An 18,368-nucleotide genomic window follows, 5' to 3' on the forward strand; every position below is an offset into this window, starting at 1 on the left:
CAATTGAACGGGAACAGATACGTACGGCAATTAAACGGACTAGACAGTAATAATATTTTTAAAAATCCGGCTTAATAAAACACATACGATAATAATACGATACATGTTTAATACGTGTATAATACGGCATAGAAGGCAATAATACTTTTAAAAAAAGGGGCATATATTCATTATGTAACATGCATTCACCACCTAATAAACAAAATAATATCATGATTTTATGAACTAAAATAAACACAATAATATAATATCCTATATTACATCTCTAAGATTATCATTTAACATACCAAAATATCAATAAAGTAGTCTCTAAACCATAAAATATCAATATAATAGTCTATTACATCTCATCAAACATAAAAAAAAATAAGACATAATTTGTTCTGGAACCATGAAAACCCCATAAAATAGTCTCTAATAAGAACAAATCTCATAAAAATAGTCTCTAATAAGAACAAGTCCCATAAAATAGTCTCTAACAATAACAAATCCTTCATGTCATAAAGAAGGAAACCATCAATCGTTGATATCTAATGTCAACATTTGCATAAATTCTACTTAGATTTCAGTATGTTGCTTGTCTCTGTTATATGGGTTTGCAGGTTTTATTTGACATCTACTATCAAACTTATGAGGAACAACAACAGAGATGGTGAGGAATAAGATGATGATGGATGTTGAACGGAGATGGTGACGAAGAACAACAGTGGAAGAAGAAATAAAGAAAGGGATACTAACCACAAAGGAGAAATGTCGCCGCTACCGTCACTGTTGCCGTCGCCGTCGAAGCTTTGACGATCGCAGGTGGCTGTTGAACGAAGATGAGAAGGATGATTGGAGATGGAGGGGGGCTGCTGATGCGGTGCTGCCTGCTAGGGTTCGAGACTTCGAGTGTTCAACGCAAATCGCAAAAGGGAAAGTGAAAGTGTGAAGCATCGTTTCTTTGAATCTCTTTGGGTTTTTTTTTTTTTTTTTTTTTCTAAACATTAGGATTAAAACTTAAAAAATATAAACCATATGATACCCAAATTATACGAGTATAATATTCGATCGATTAAAAGATATATTTTTTTTATAAAAATACGAGAAAGTACGAGAACGAAAATATTTTTCATCCAAATGTTCGGATATATATATAATACGTATATTATATGCGTACTTACTAACTAAAGTTGATACCACCTTCCCCACCCTCCCTCCTCTTCGAATAGTAATAAGGAGAGTGGAAAATTATCGCCCCAGCTGCGCTCATGCGCATAGCAGCGCCCCAGTAGCGATAAAGATCCTAAGGAGAGTAGGAGAGAGAGGGACACTGAAGGAAAGGAAGGGAGCCAATAGTCCATTTTGGAGTTGTCACGTGTCTCCCATTTAGCGTTGCAAGAGAGTAGTTACTCTCCTGTGATATGAGACTCTTAAACTTATCTCTGTCATAATGACTGATATGACATATCAGACTTCCTTTAAAGCTAGTTCTCTCGCCATCATAACCTTTGTCTTCTTCTTCTTTTTCTTTCTTTTGAGAAAAAGGATAAAGACCCTGGTCATATGGAACTCTAATATATAGAGAGGATCAGCTCCACTTCTTTAGACTATCTTGCTCTCTTTTGCACACAGACTACAGAGTAGTATTTGTTATCCTTTTCAGTAAGAGAAAGTTATATCAAAGGAGAGATACATAGATATTCAATATGCAACATTCATGTGTCCTGTCCCACTCCTTTCCGCTGCACCTCTCCTTTCCCGGAAGAAAATCCCGGAATCTCACACATTATCATGTCAAACCCAACACCCCAGCTACCGGCACCACTAGCTTACGGCGGCGATCAGTCTCTGCTGTGGCCGCGCCACCTGCATCTACGCCCATCACCGGCATGCTGACACCAGAGAAGGTAGAGCTGTTCAAGTCACTGCACGACTGGGTAGAAGAAAATATCCTGCCACTACTAAAACCAGTGGAGAAAAGCTGGCAGCCGCACGATTTCTTGCCGGACTCATCCTTGCCGTCGGATGAATTTGTGGAGCAAGTTCTGGCCTTACGTGAGCGAACAGCAGAATTGCCTGAAGATTACTTGGTAGTATTAGTTGGTGACTTGATCACAGAAGAGGCTTTGCCCACCTACATGTCCCTTCTCAACCGAATGGAAGGGGTTAAAGATGAAACCGGAATCAGCCCGGACGCTTGGTCTGTTTGGATCCGATCTTGGACCGCCGAAGAGAACCGGCACGGAGATCTGCTCAACAAGTACTTATACTTGTCTGGACGTGTCAATATGCGTACGATCGAGCGTACTATACAGAACCTTATCGGCTCTGGCATGGTGAGTTACTTTGTACTTTTGTAGTGTACTAAGTTAACCAATTGAGCCCACTACCAAGCAGGCCGGCCGGCCGGTTCAGGCCTGCTTTGGGGAATTAAAATTATGAACCATGTTGAGCTTGAGCCCGTGCCGGATCAGCTTATTTTAGTTCAAAGTTGAACCTGACTCTCGAACTACTTACACCCAAGAAATAAAACCATACATATATATATAGGCATTGCAGGTGGTAATCAAGGGATGCTAATTATCTCCAACAAATATTTGGGTTTAAACCAACTTTGTTTACAATAGGGAAACAGATTTGAGATTGGCCTTTATCCATTCCAATCAGATTAGAATTGACCATAACCGATCTGAAATGGACCAAAATACTATGGAATCTTAGATGTGCAAAATATTTTTTAAATGGGGGAAAAGAACGCTATCCGATCACGTGTGGTGCATGGTTCCAAACGCTTAGACACAGAGTCGTGCGAAATAACAATCCCATATCTATGGAAATGAAGAAATCACTGAGGGTGTGACGGTCAATTTGTATGACCCTATAAGCCAGTTTGCATTCTCTTACCCTTTCAAAATGCTATGAAATATTTAAAAAAAAAAAAAATTTTAAATAAACTTAGAGATCTTTCAATGAGGGTCCATGGGTAAGTTACATTGAATTTTTGTTATTTCAATATCTAAAAAAAATGACCAAAATTGAGAATCAAACATGAAACCATGGGGATTCTAATGATGAGACAATACTATGACATAGGATCATTGATCCATGCATCATGTTGTCCTTAATTGTCATAATAGTCTTAGGTATCGGTATCAATATTAGTAGCATTCTCAGCCGATATTGATATCGGTTCTAATATGGAGTGGTCATATTAGATTGCATCAAATGGTTATGCCCCTCAAAATACTGATACCTTGGTTTTTTTAGTCCATTTTATCTTTCATTGTATCTTTACCATTGCCACGGTATTGGTATTAGCTAGGTATCGTGATACTTATATTCGATACCCATACCTTGAAATGTGGTCATGGTTTAAGTTCCTAATATCGAGCATGGTAATGGTAGTGTCGATCCCAAATCGGCACATATCGGTGGGATCAAACTAATTTTACACCATTTTTTTCCTTGAAATCGATTTTTATTTTAATCCTTTTACACTTGGTTTTTACCAATACCCGATACAAGAACAAGATTGATGGAGCCCGACACCGATCCAGATTGAATCGATACCAATTCCTCAAACCATGACTATGGTTCCCACAACCCAGCACATATGATAAGATTTTGTTATTCATATATGTCTACTTTGTCTAATGACACACAGTCTAGCAACAGAAATCACTCCATACACAGGAATCGTGTACACATCATTCCAAGAACGAGCAACTTTCATAACACATGGAAAAACAGCTCAGTTGGCGAAGCAAAATGGGGATCCAGTGCTAGCACGTATATGTGGCACAATCGCAGCGGATGAGAAGCGACATGAAAATGCCTATCAGAAGATGATGGAGAAACTATTAGAGGTGGACCCCACAGATGCCATGCTAGGGATTGGTGACATGCTGGGTCAGAACATCAGGATGCCCGCCCAACTAATGTACGATGGCGAGAATCCGAATCTCTTCAACCATTTCTCCATTGTCACACAGAAACTCGGTGTCTACACCATCGCAGACTATGCGGATATATTGGAGTTCCTAATTGAGCGATGGAAGTTGGAAAAGCTTGTGGGCCTCATTGGCAAAGCCCACGAAGCCCAGGATTTCGTTTGTAGATTGCCACGCAAGATTCGGAAGCTACAAGAACGAGTCGAAGAACGGGCCCACAAGATGAAGCCTCAAACCATGCACTTTAGCTGGACCTTCAACAAGGAGGTCACTCTATAGTTCTTAAATATGTACGTACGAAGAAAATATTTAGGTTGTGTTTGTATATATTATTGGAACAAATTTCTGATCTAGAATGCATTCTGGAATTCGAATTTTTTTCTTTCTTTCTATTTTTTCGTTTCAAAATACGTTCTGACCTAGAACCTATTCAGAGGATGCATACCAAAAACATCCTAAGATAATATAAACCATAATACACGTCACTCCCTAGTTTTCAAATGAAACTCAGATCACCCCCTGATTTTTTAAAAAACTCAAATCACCTCCTAGTTTAGACCCCAATATGACAAATTAGTCTCTAACGTTAGTTTTATGCCATTAAGTAATGATGTCACCCATTTAAATAAATTTAAATCCCTAAACTACCCTTTTGCAGTTTACTGTAAATTTAATTATAATGTTTTAGTACAAAGGTAAAATAGTCCTTTCACATCAATAACTAACAGCAGACTAACACCATTACTGTAGAGGAGGTGATTTGAGTTTTTTCAAAAATCGGGGGTGATCTGAGTTTCATTTGAAAATCAGGGGGTGAGGTGTAATTTACCCTTTTCTTTAATCATGAAAAAAAATATATTGATTAAAAGTTAGGAGTTAGGAATATTTACAAATTACTCCTTGAGATAGATACACTATTCTCGATAACAACCTTATAAGCTAGAGAGTTTAACATTGAAAGTAGTTTGTCATCATCTAGACATTTAAATAAAGTAGTATAAATTACACGTCACCCCCTGATTTCAAACGAAACTCAAATCACCCTTTGGTTTTGAAAAAACTCAAATTTTCCCCTGGTTTAGACCCCAATATGACAAATTAGTCTTTACCGTTAGTTTTATGCTGTTAAGTGATAATGTCAACCAATTAAATAAATTTAAATCCCAAAACTACCTTTGATCAATGTTGAAGATGAAGGAAGGATAGTACTGTAAATTTAATTCTAAATCCCTAAACTACCTTTGATCAATGTTGAAGATGAAGGAAGGGTAGTATTGTAAATTTAATTATAATGTTTTAATACATGGGTAAAATAGTTCTTTCACACCAATAACTAACAGCAGACTAATATCGTTACTGTAAAAGGGGTGATTTGAGTTTTTCCAAAAACCAAGGAGTAATCTGAGTTTCATTTGAAAATCAGAGGGTGATGTGTAATTTACCCACTAGTAAAATTAATAGTAACATCTGTAAAGTCTAAAAAGTTAGGGACCAGGTTCCAAGGGATATTGGTATTGTCAGAGGGATTAAGGAGATTGTTCAATTCCCTGTTGTTGCTCCAAACTTCGTTGATTCTAATTTTTTATTTGATGGCATGTTTCCATCCATGTACTATTCCCATAAACTCAGCTTCCAAAACGTCTGATGAGGTGAGGTAACCTACAGAAGTTAGAACCTCCTGCCCAGCTATCAAAATGCTAAAAGCCCAACCAGTTAATCTTTGTTGTGGTTCAAAAATGCCTGCACAAATTAACAGAGGGCAATATATATCATAGTTAAAAAGAGGAGTCATTGTAAAGCAACTTGAAAGCATCGTAGGACTTTTTGCAATAGGCGGTGAGGTAGGGGTGAATGTTCAAATCATAGAGCCACTTAATTACAAACCACATCACATACTTTGGATCAGCTGCGCTGGACCCATGGATTACTTTGTTCCTTACATCCCAAATAAAATAACATGTAATAATAAAAAATGGAAAAAAAAAAAAAAAAAAAAAAAAAACTCAAAGATTGTTTATCCAAAGCTTTGAAAGGAAAAGGGAGCGACACAGTTGTGTCAATGATGGGCTGGAGAGAAACTTTGTTCTCAATCCGATGGGGCTAGATGTCCAAATACGCTTAGTCTAATCACAAGATAGAAAAAGGTGCCACATGGACTCATAACAAGAACCACACAAGACACATGTAGGATCAATCGCCACCCATTTTGAGAGAGCAGCTTTGACAGGCAATCCTGCATTTAAAACACGCCAAAAGAATATTTTAAATTTCGGATGGACATTAGTTTCCAGAAAAATCGTCACCATTTAGAGTGAGTGGTACTAGATTGAGTATTCGAATTGAACTTTGCAGCTTGTTCAGTGGAGAACAATGTGAGAAAGTAAGCTTGTATTCCAGATATTATTAACAGTAAAATCCTTAACCAAAGTGATATTCTGGTTACCATGGAAGGGGGAGGGTAAAGAATTCCTCAGAATAGAAGGAATCCATAGGTCAAACCAACAATTGGTTTTATTACCAGTTCCAATTTTTCGCTAAACAATTTTTCTAAGGGAGGACAGTAAAGAAGCAATACTATTTCAGGTCCATGATCCTTTTTTTTTCATAAACTTTGGGTCAAAAATAGAGGAGCGGGGAAAATATTTGGCTTTGAGAATTTGAGCCCAGATGGAATCGGTCTAAACTAACAGCCTTCATCTTAGTTTAAGGATTAAAGCTTGGTTATGGGTTGATGCATTCCGGAGACCGAGGCCTCCATTTGAGATTGGAGAGCATATTTTATGCCAACCAATCAAATGGAGCTTCTTGTTTGATCCAAAGTCACCATTCCGGAAACAGAGGCAAATAGAATCAAGAATTTTTCATTTTTTTTTTTTTGAAATAAAAAGCAAGACATAAGAAAATAAGGAGCTAATGCAAGCACTTATTGAATTAAAACTTTCCTTACAACATAAGATAAGAAACAAGATTTCAAGGTAGAAAGTTTAGAATGTACATTTTTTATCAAGTAATCCAAATCCTTGACTTTGGATCGTGAGTGACAAAGTTTTGTGCCAAGGTAAGTCGAAGAAGGAGACATTTCATGGATTTTAAGAAAAGAACAAAATTTCCTTCTTTGAGTAATATCCACATTTTTATAAAAAAAAATCTCACTCCTTGTGAAATTAATTTTTAGTTCAGTGATGTCTGAGAATAAGTCTAAAACAGATTTCATAGTTAAGAGACCATCATCATAAACCTACAGAAAATAAAGATGTCATCTGCAATGAGTGGATGTGTTATTTCAGGGGGCCCTCTGGCAATTTTAATTCATCTAAAAGCCCCTTAGTCTCTATTTCTTTATCAATCCCAACAAAAAATAGAATTTTGTTTTTAGTTTTTTTTATGATTAGAGTGACTTTCTAATCAAACATAAATTATTTATGTTGTTCATCAGATTCCTGCAGAATTAAATTTCTGGTTTACTCATTTTCTTACAATGAAATGGATTGAGGTGATGGTGAATTTATACTTTGCAAATATATATATAATTTGGGGGTGGGGGTGGGGGTGGGGTGGGCAGGGAAGCTGCCCTAAGGTCTTAGTTATGATTTAGATTTCAAAAATAGAGTTTTAAAACTCGAAATTGAGCAGTCAATCAAAATTGCTTCCACTCAAATATCTAATTTAGTGCTTTCCATTGGGCTTCTTCTAGGTATAGACTGAATTAATTTTACCGAGTTCGCAACCAACTAGAACCATTCATATCACCTAAAAATCTAATCCTAAGAAGAATCAAAGCAGTGTGAGTATGGGAATAATGGGAATTTTTGGAGAAAAAAGAAAACACTGTCAGTGTTTCTCTCTCTTTCTACACTTATTCTTTGAGGCAAAAATGATTTTTTTTTTTTTTTTGTGTGAATAAAAAAATATATATATCCTTTTTGGCTCAGAGAAGGATAGTAAAGAGTTGTTTAAGTTTTTGTTTCAAACACTTGTTATCAATTGCCTAATGCCTCATAATTCACTGGCTATAAGCAAATGAGAGTATTTGGTTAGCTCCTGGACTTCCACCAAAGATCCACAAAGTCAATTATCCAATGTCCATATCCCACTGTCACCGAAAGCACACTTTCAGCTTTTAAAATTAAGGTTCATTTTCTTTTTTGGTTACAGTTAAGGTTCATTAATTTTTGAGCTGTAACCTAATATGTGTTAAACTAATAGCAGTGAAACGATTCTGGTTTGTATTGCCTTGAAATATGGCTTAGTGATTGTATTGATATGATTACATTATAAAGAAGTTTACATAAAATAATAAAGGAAAGATGGTAGGTGTACAGGCGGGTATATCTCCTATACAGCTGATTTATCTTCTACAATAATACAGGCTGATTACTCTCTATAATATCTTCATCATCCTTATTGGGATGAAGATATAGATGGTAAGACTCCCCCTCAAGGTGGAGCGTGAAGGTTACAAACGCCCAGCTTGGAACAGAGGAGTTGGAATTGCTCCCGACCTAGGGATTTAGTGAACAAATCCGCAATCTGTGCTGAACTGGCTATCTTCCTGGGTTGTAATAATCCATGTTGTAGATTTTCACGCACAACATGACAGTCAATCTCTATATGCTTTGTGCGTTCATGAAAAAAGGGATTGGAAGGAATGTGCAGGGTTGCCTGATTGTCGCAGTATAATGGAGCTGGTGCAGTAATGGGAACACCAAGGTCATGGAGCAGGGAGGTGATCCATGTTATCTCACAAGTGGTTGCCGCCATGGCCCGGTATTCAACCTCAGCTGAGGAATGAGACACTGTTGTCTGTTTCTTCGTCTTCCATGAGATTGGACTGGATCCCAAAAATATACAATAACTAGTCATGGAACGCCGAGTCATCGAACAAGTTGCTCAATCTGAGTCACAATAGGCCTTTAATTGTAGAGAACCAGCGGAGGGTAAGAGAATGCCTTGGCCTGGGCTTGCTTTAAGATATCTCAATATCTTATGAGCAACATCCAAGTGAGGCTAACGTGGTTGGTGCATGAACTGACTGAGTATGTTTACTGTGTGGACAATATCCGGCCTGGTGACCGTGAGATATATTAAGCGACCAACTAGTCGACGGTAGACAGATGGATCTGGTAAGAGATCGCCATGAGACTCTGTCAGTCATAGATTTTGTTCAATGGGTGTATCAGTAGGGCGAGTGCCAATGAGCCCACTATCCGCCAAGATATCAAGCACGTACTTACGCTGGAATAGACAAATGCCAGAGGAAGACCGTGCCACTTCAATGCCCAAAAAATACTTTAAAGTACCTAGATCCTTGATGCGAAAACGCTTACTGAGAAAGGACTTGACATCAGCTATTAAGGGTGCATCAGATCCGGTAATGACTATGTCATCAACATAGAGAACAATGAAAACCACGGCATTGTGGCGTCACAAGATAAATAAAGACCGTAGAGGGATTTATGAAACTTACATACAAGATTCTCCCCCTTGCGGCGATATCCAGGGGGGGCAGCATGTAGACATCTTCGTCGAGGTCCCCGTGTAAAAAAATATTATGTACATCCATTTGATGTAAAATCCAACCTTTGGCGGAGGCAAGGGCAATTAGGGTTCGCACAGTAACCAATTTAGCCACTGGGGCAAATGTGTCATGGTAATCAAGGCCCTCGATTTGGGTGTAACCCTTTGCAACCAATCGGGCTTTGAACCGTTCAATGGAGCCATCAGAGTGCCTTTTTATTTTGAAGATCCATTTCAAACCAATTGGTCTCTTCCCAGCTGGCAGAGGAACTAAAAACCAAGTATTATTTTCAGACAGTGCTGATATTTCAGCTTTCATTGCATCACGCCATTGTGGGTACCGCATTGCCTCAGTGAAGGTAGTTGGTTCTGTCATGTCAGACAAGGAAGAAAGAAAAGCAATATGGGGTGATGAAAAACGGCTATATAGTAAAAAATTGGCGATGGGGTGAGAAGTACCTAAAATCACGGCTGAAGAAGAGCCTTGCGGACGAGTAAAATCGCATTGGTAATCCCGTAAATGGACTGATGGTTGTCAGTTACGTTGAGGGCGAGTAGATGGTGGAATCATGGGTGGTGGTGGTGGTGGTGGCAATGATGCTGGAGTGGGAGAGTTTAGTGGTTGCTAGTGAGAAGGAAAAGAAGATATGTCATCGGGTTCATGAAGTGGTAGGGGCAAAACAGATGAAGATGGTGATGCGCCAGTGGTTTGAAATGGAAAAATGGATTCATGGAATGTTACATCGCGGGAAACATAAACTTTGGCCGTTGCTAAATCATAAATCCGATAACCTTTTTGTCCAAATAGGTAGCCTAAAAACATACCCGGGGAAGCCCGTTGGTCGAATTTGTGTTGGGTGAAGCTATTGCGGGCAAAGCGAAGACAACCAAAAACCCTTAAGTGAGATAGGGACGGTTTAGTGCCAAATAATATTTCAAACTGTGTCTTCCCACGTAGAACAGTTGTAGGTAAACGGTTAATTAAATAGGCAACGGTTAAAACGCAATCTCCCCAAAAAATAATTGGTAGATGGGCTTGAAATCTTAGGGCACAAGCAATATTAAGGAGATGACGGTGTTTGCGTTCTACTACCCCATTTTGTTGCGGGGTAGTTACGCAACTAGACTGATGGATTACCCCATGGGCGGCTAGAAAAGTGTTGGTAGGGTGGTTAAAAAATTCAGACCCATTGTCTGTCCGTAATATTTTAATGGTTTTACCAAATTGAGTACTAACCATAGCAAAGAAGGACTGTATGAGGTTATTTACTTCAGATTTAGACTGCATCAAATAAAGCCAAGTTCGCCAAGAAAAATCATCCACAATGGTTAAAAAGAAGCGAGCACCAGACATAGAAGCAGTGCGATACGGACCCCAAACATCAAGATGTAACATTTCAAAACAAGCAGTAGTTGTAATAGAACTATTATGAAATGGTAGTCTAGTTTGTTTAGCCAATGGACAAATATGACATAAACATTGTTTAAAAGAAATTCCACAGTCCAAATTTTTAAAGGAAGAAACAAGTGAATAACCAGGGTGACCCAGGCGACAATGCCAGAGGTCAAAAGTGGATTCGGCGGCAGCAGCAATAGGGGAACAGTCCAAGAAATAGAGATCACCAAGGCGCCTACCCGTCGCAAAAGTCCTCTTTGATCATGGGTCCTGAAAGGTACACAAGTCATGAGTGAAATTGACATGGCATTGGGTGGCAAGGGTAAGTTTAGGAATGAACAAAAGATTAAACCTAAATGAAGGAACATAAAAACCATTATGCAAAATGAGGGTAGGTGTAAGGGAAACAGAACCACGGAAGGGGATGGGAGTGTGGCATAATGGTGGAAAATAATTTGGAATCCGAGGCAATATGATCCGTCGCTCCAGAGTCCAAGATCCATGAACTGGAGCCGAAGGATGTATTGAAGTAACAATTACCTGCGAGATTGGCTAGAGGGTGGGTGTTAGCAGTAGGCACCAATGTCATCAAGTGCTGAATCTGGGCAGCGGTCAAGGTAGGAGCTGGGGTGGCACTCGTATCAGTTGTAGAAGTAACCACAGCAGCCATGGAAGAGAGAGAGACTGGGACTGCCCACGTCCACCAGAACGCCTAGGCTGTCGAGGTGTCCAACCATCAGGGTAACCGTGCTTCTTGAAGCATCGTGACTCAGAGTGACCATCCATGTCACAATATATACAGTGATAATGAGGTTTGGGGCGCTGTACCGAAGAGGCCGAGGGGTCCTTGGTAGCAGCCATGGTCGTATGATCAATAGATGCAGTAGGAACCGCATGAATAGAGCGTTGGCGCTCCTCTTGCAACAAGAGAGAATACGCCTTTGGAACGGAAGGTAATGGATCCATGAGGAGGATCTAGCTGCGAACAGCCGCATATGAATCGTTCAACCCTTGCGAAAAATCCATTAAATAATCCGTCTCTGAGATGGCAAGTAGTTCAGCAACGGAACCACATGTACAGGCTGGAAGTGAACGATACGAAGATAACTCGTCATGATGTCCTTTCAGCTTGGTGTAATAGGCAGAAATAGAGTCCATTCCTTGGGTAAGAGTGGAGATGGAGCGGCGTATTTCAAATATACGGGGCACATTCTTCTGAGAAAAACGGCCATGGTGATCGAGCCATGCTTCTCTGGCTGAATCGAACCATAGGATACTACGGGCGATGGTGGGAACTGTTGAGTGTACGATCCAGGAACAAACCATGGAATTGCATCTGATCCAATGTGGAAGATCAAGAGAAGTTGCAGCAGGCCTGGGCAACAAACCATCGATGAATGAAATCTTGTTTTTAGCTTCAAGAACCATCGTCATAGCTCGATGCCAAGTTGGAAATTTGTCCCCATCCAGTGGAGGGGTAACCAAAGATGCATTCGGTTGATCAAAGGAATGCAAGAAATAAGGAGAGGTCACCGGCAGGGAAGCCGGAGGAGCAGCAGCAGTGACGGCAGTAATGGTGTCGCCCATGATTTGGAATGGAGAAGAAAATAATGGGGATCAACCTGCTCTGATACCATGTTAAACTAATAGCAGTGAAACGATTCTGGTTTGTATTGCCTTGAATGGCTTAGTGATTGTATTGATATGATTACAATATAAAGAAGTTTACATAAAATAATAAAGGAAAAATGGTAGGTGTACAGGCGGGTATATCTCCTATACAGCTGATTTATCTCCTACAATAATACAGGCTGATTACTCTCTATAATATCTTCGTCATCGTTATTGGGATGAAGATATAGATAGTAAGAATATGGCATGCAAACTAGAAAGTGATGTTTCAATATGCATGCATGTATCAATAATTTAGTAGTCCTACACTCCACATGGTTATGAGAATTACAAGACCAAGAATATTGATTGCAACATCAGAATTACACTAAAGACAGAATGTTTGGTAGTCCAACAAACAACAATTAAACCAATTACGATACTGGGCGTTGGTGGTTGTCCTAACCCTATAAATTCTTAATTACTGTTATTTAAGGCCTAATGAGAGGTATTCTGAACAAAGTGAAATGTTGAGATAGAATCAGTTTAACCTGTTGGAAGAGGATAAATATATATATATGTATATATGTGTGTGTCTCCAACAATCTACTATTTTGTCTTCTTTAAGAGCCTTCTTTTACTGATTCTCTTTAAAAGTTTGTTTTGTATGTGTGTGGTTGTGTCCAACAAACAACTGTCTTTCTTCTTCTTTCTTTTTGTTTTTTTTTATGAAAGTATAATCACACAAACCACACACCAATCCCAAAAGGTTTTTTTTTTTTTTTTTGGGGGAGGGGTTAAGGTAAGATTGTTGATTCTCTTTCAAAGTTTGTTTTGAATTTGAACACAACTTTGTAAAACTTGAAAGGGCGTGGTAGAAGAGTGCACTTGTTCTATCAGAGGAAGTCAATGGTTGTTTTATCTTGAATACCAATTCTCATTCTCAATTGTCGTGGAAGAATTGTTGCTTCTTGGTTTTCTTCAGATGATTAAACTGTTATTTTCTTTACATGAAAATGTTAAAAAAAAATAATTTGGGCAGATGAGGAAGATACTTCTCTACAAAGAAGTAAATCAATTTCCATTGATATTTAAGAGAAGCCTACTCTTTGTCCATGTTTGGAGAAGATTTTCCAGTTCGCAGCTCTAGAGGGCATCTCTGTATGATTATAAATATCTTCCAAGTGGCAAATTAAATCAATCTGAAATTTTATGGATAAGTAGACCCAATGATCTCGGTTTACATGTCAAGTATGGCAAAGGCCCTATTTATATTATTTGAGAATTTTCCATGCAAATAATATTTACATAAAAAAATTTCTCCATGTAAGATTTTTCTATTTTTTAAATGTCCTTTTTTTTGGCATTTTTCTTTAAAACAGACAGTATTAAGTCTTAATTTTTCACTTTGGCTACAATAAAAATTCTCCAGTTATTTTTACAAGAGCTGATTATGTGCGTAAAGATTGGTAATCGACTTCCTTATGAGTCTCCAATTGAGCTATTTCAATTTAGGATTGAAAAGGGCATATCAAACAACCAATTAACAAATACAATGGAAAGATCGAAATATTAGGAATCATGGTTTTAGTGCATGGTAATGGATCGGGTATTGATTACCTTAAAAATCGATATGGTATTGGCCTGGATTGATCGTATCAAATAAATTTATCCCTAGTTTTTCTTAAAACACGGATTTTTTTTATTATTTCACCCATTATCCGTACTGTGTTATCGATACGATATTGATCATTCGGTCATGCATCGATATTGGTGACCTTCAAAACCATGCAGGATCAGTTGTATCCGATTCCGATACCTCAAACCATAGTAGGAATGGAATTTAGATGAAAAAAATTTTTTTTTTTTTTTGGGTAGAAAGATAAAGATCATTATGGAACTCTAATATATAGAGAATCCTCTCATTTATTTCTCCCAGCTCAAGCCTCTACAGACAGACTACTTGGCTCTATCCGTTACATGGAGTTTGTACTTTTTATATTCAATATGGAATATTCACATATCCTGTCCCACCCACTGCACCTCTCCTTCACCGGAAATTGCCGGAATCTCACAGATTATCAGGTCAAATCCAAGACCCCAGACGGAATCACTAGATTACCGCGGTGGCGAACAGTGTCTGCTGTGGCTGGGCCACCGGCATCTCGGCCGATCCCCAACACTGTCACATCGCCACCTGAGAAGGTGGAGCTGCTCAAATCACTTGACGGGTGGGCGGGAGAAAATATTCTGCCACTACTAAAACCAGTGGAGAAAAGCTGGCAGCCGCACGATCTCTTGCCGGACTCATCGTTGCCGTCTGATGAATTTGTGGAGCAAGTTCTGGAATTACGTAAGCGAACAGCAGAATTGCCTGATGATTACTTGGTAGTATTGGTTGGTGACTTGATCACAGAAGAGGCTTTGCCCACCTACATGTCTCTTCTCAACCGAATGGAAGGGATTAAAGATGAGACCGGAACCAACCCGGATGCTTGGGCTGTTTGGATCAGATCTTGGACCGCCGAAGAGAACCGTCACGGTGATCTGCTCAACAAGTATTTATACTTGTCTGGCCGCGTCAACATGCCTATGATCGAGCGTATTATACAGAACCTTATCGGTTCAGGCATGGTGAGTTATACTTAAGTAATTCTATGAGATACTCCTTTAAAAAAATATAGGAAATTTTTTTTTTCCAGCAACGTTACCCTGGGCTAACGAGGTGGCCAATTGGAGTATGCATAAAAGCATCGACAGGGCAGAATTTCCACCTCTCATTTGGTACAAAGTTATTATTTTGCAGCATCCTATGTCTAGGGAGACACACTGCTGTACATAGACTTTTTAACAAAAATAATAATAATAAGTAATACTCCCCTATGTTGGCCCAATAATTACACAAAATCTCATGTACTTAACTTTTTTTTCCTTTAAAAAGAAAACAACTTTTTTCACCAAAAAAACAAAAAAAGAAAACAACTTCCAAGTCTATTTCACTTCTTATATTTTTAAAATTCTTAAATTACCCCTTGATCGTATTACTGGATCGATGTCGGTACTTGATCGATTCAATATGAATGCGATTTTTTTAATGAAAAATTGTGTTCATCAAGAATTGGACAAAACCTTTTTCCTTAGCCCCTCCCCCCCCCCCCCTAACACCCCAAAAAAATAAAAATAATAAGAATCAGACCAATACAAATCAATAGATCGAAACGGTATCCATATGGATATTAGTATTGATATCAATGGTTGATCGATCCCATTACAAATATTGTGAACTAAAACCGTGCCTTGATCCTTTCACTTGCATCTCCCCTCTCCTCAACCCTCACCCCAGCCCCACCCTCACTCCCACTCCCTCTACGTCTGCAACACTCCCTTCCCTTAAAATTCACCGCCACCACGCTCTACAACTCCCCCCACCCCTTACCAACCCCCACACTCCCTCCCCTTATAACTCGCCGCCACCACCCTCTACAACTTCCCCCATCCCCACCCCTTACCAACCCCCTCATCCCCTCCCCTTATAACTCGTCGCCCCCACCCTCTACAACTCCCTCCACTCCCACCCCTTACCAACTCTCTCCCCTTCTAACTTGCCGTCCCCATCCTCTACAATTCCCCCACTCCCACCCCTTACCAACTCCCCCCCACCCCCTCCCAACTTGACCCCTATTGGTCTGTCTCCACCCTATCCCCAATTTTTGGGGAATCAGAAAAGAAGTAATGAGTAGAACATTCCGAGTAATTATACGGCAAATATAAGGGAGTTTTAGTAATTTTGCGTGATAACAATTGGCGTAGCATATCATGAAGCATGATTCATAATGTTGTGTCTACTATCTAGTCAGCTAAGATTTTAACATGAATGCATGCATGCATGATCTTTGTACGTCTATTTTTGCCCAATGACAAACTCCAGCATCAGAAATCACTCCATACACTGGACTCGTGTACGCATCATTCCAAGAACGAGCGACATTCATAACACATGGCAATACAGCTCGGTTGGCAAGGCAGAGAGGGGACCCTGTGCTAGCACTTATATGTGGCACGATCGCAGCGGACGAGAAACGGCATGAAAATGCCTATCAAATGATGGTGGAGAAACTATTAGAAGTGGATCCCACAGACACCATGCTAGCAATTTCTGACATGTTGGGTCAGAACATCACAATGCCAGTCCACCTGATGTACGATGGTGAGAACCCCAATCTCTTCAACCATTTCTCCATTGTCGCACAAAAACTCGGCATCTACACCATCGCAGACTGTGCGGATATATTGGACTTCCTAATTGAGCGATGGAAACTACAGAAGCTTGTGGGCCTCAACAGTAAAGCCCACGAAGCCCAGGATTTCGTTTGCGGATTACCACACAAGATTCGAAAGGTACAAGAACGAGTCGAAGGACTGGCCCAGAAGAAAAAGCCACAAACCCTGCGCTTTAGCTGGATCTTCAACAAGGAGCTCGTTCTGTAATTCTTACGCAGCGTTTGGTTTGCATTCTAGGAATGCATTCTAAGTTGATTTGGCATTCTCAAATGATAAAAATAGTTGTTTTTAGCGTCCGAGAATGTGAAATAGACATAGATTAATGCATTCCAAGATTGCATACCAAACGCAGCTTTAAATACAACCTAGAATAATAAAGATAATAAGCTCACTCTGTTCTCACACACACTAATCTAAATTAGTGTGTGAGAACAATGATTTTATAAGCTTCTTTGACGAACAACCAACTAAGCTACAGATCTGAAGGGTGGGTGAATTGTTTAGTTAAACTAATTAAAGTTTCTGCTAGATTGGAGTATGCAGCTCTAATGTTGTTTGCTATACATATAAATTTTTTTATGAAAAAAAGTAATTATAACGATCAAAACAGGTTGGGCTTTCCACCATTTTTATGAAGCTTAAGCCCTTCAAGCAACCGCATTGATGCTTTCATTCGTTCCTCGCGAAGAAGATTGATAAATAAGTACACAAATTAAAGGATGTGGGTTGATTGATCTTCAGGAAGTAATCCAGGCTTGATTGTTGGTGGAGGGGTTGTTCTAAAGAACAGTGAAGTTAAATTTCAGCCCAGGCCCAACCCAGGGTCCATCAAGGCTAGGTTGGGTGCAATAAGGCCGGGTTGGGCTGGGTTTTAGAGAAACCTAGGTCAGCCCAAGCCCGGTCCAACCTATATCAGATTGAGATATTTCAGCCCACGCCCATCCCAGCCAGGCTTAAGGCTGGCAGGCAGTGGTTGCCCTGTTTGATCATTAGATCATTTTGTTAGTCTAATAATAATGTACTTTTTTTAATGTTTTTCACCAAGGAGAGTTAGACTCATGACCTTTTTTTTAATTGTAAAGTTTGGTCTTTCCTAACAAAGTTATTACTTTGGGCTCTGTTTGTTTCGATGTAAAATGCTTGGTAAAACAAATTTTATAGTAAAATCACAATTTTTGTTGTTTGTTTCATAAGTTGGAAATGTTCATTGGCGTAAAATTTTACAATAGCCTATCCTTTTCTGGAAAATGGGATGGAAAATTTTACCCTAAAATTTGTCAATAAATTTTTCACCACAAAAATATCGGGCTTGCCTCTTCGAAAATGAGGAGAGCACCACGAGGTCACCATTTGAGTTCTCCATCTTCTCCCCCATAGTTCTCCCAACTCTTCCTTCCTCTGGTCATCTAAGACAAAGTTTCGATACTTATGTAGTGAAAATTTTATTGACAAATTTTAGGATAAAATTTTCCATCCCATTTTTCAGAAATGGGTAGGCTCTTGTAAAATTTTACGCCAATAAACATTTTCCAATTAACGAAACAAAAAGCAAAAAATGTGATTTTACCGTAAAATTTGTTTTACCAAGTATTTTACATTGATACAAACAGAGCCTAAGGAAAATTTTACAT

The 18,368-nt window shown here is 39.1% G+C and overlaps 2 protein-coding genes across 2 annotated transcripts; both read left to right on the forward strand.

Moving 5' to 3' along the window:
* The first annotated feature begins 1,731 nt into the window (after window positions 1-1,731).
* Window positions 1,732-16,944, forward strand: LOC122639279 (stearoyl-[acyl-carrier-protein] 9-desaturase 6, chloroplastic-like). The gene is made up of 3 exons (XM_043832096.1): window positions 1,732-1,889; window positions 14,662-15,094; window positions 16,385-16,944. The coding sequence occupies exons 1-3, from the start codon at window positions 1,872-1,874 to the stop codon at window positions 16,942-16,944; spliced, it is 1,011 nt and encodes a 336-aa protein (XP_043688031.1). The 5' UTR covers window positions 1,732-1,871.
* LOC122639280 (stearoyl-[acyl-carrier-protein] 9-desaturase 6, chloroplastic-like) lies at window positions 3,608-4,225 on the forward strand. Its single transcript, XM_043832097.1, has one exon. It carries the CDS (start codon window positions 3,636-3,638, stop codon window positions 4,209-4,211), a length of 576 nt encoding a protein of 191 aa, XP_043688032.1. The 5' UTR covers window positions 3,608-3,635; the 3' UTR covers window positions 4,212-4,225.
* Window positions 16,945-18,368: the final 1,424 nt, after the last annotated feature.

This window comes from Telopea speciosissima, chromosome 9 (assembly GCF_018873765.1).
Source record: "Telopea speciosissima isolate NSW1024214 ecotype Mountain lineage chromosome 9, Tspe_v1, whole genome shotgun sequence".
NCBI classification, from domain to species: domain Eukaryota; kingdom Viridiplantae; phylum Streptophyta; class Magnoliopsida; order Proteales; family Proteaceae; genus Telopea; species Telopea speciosissima.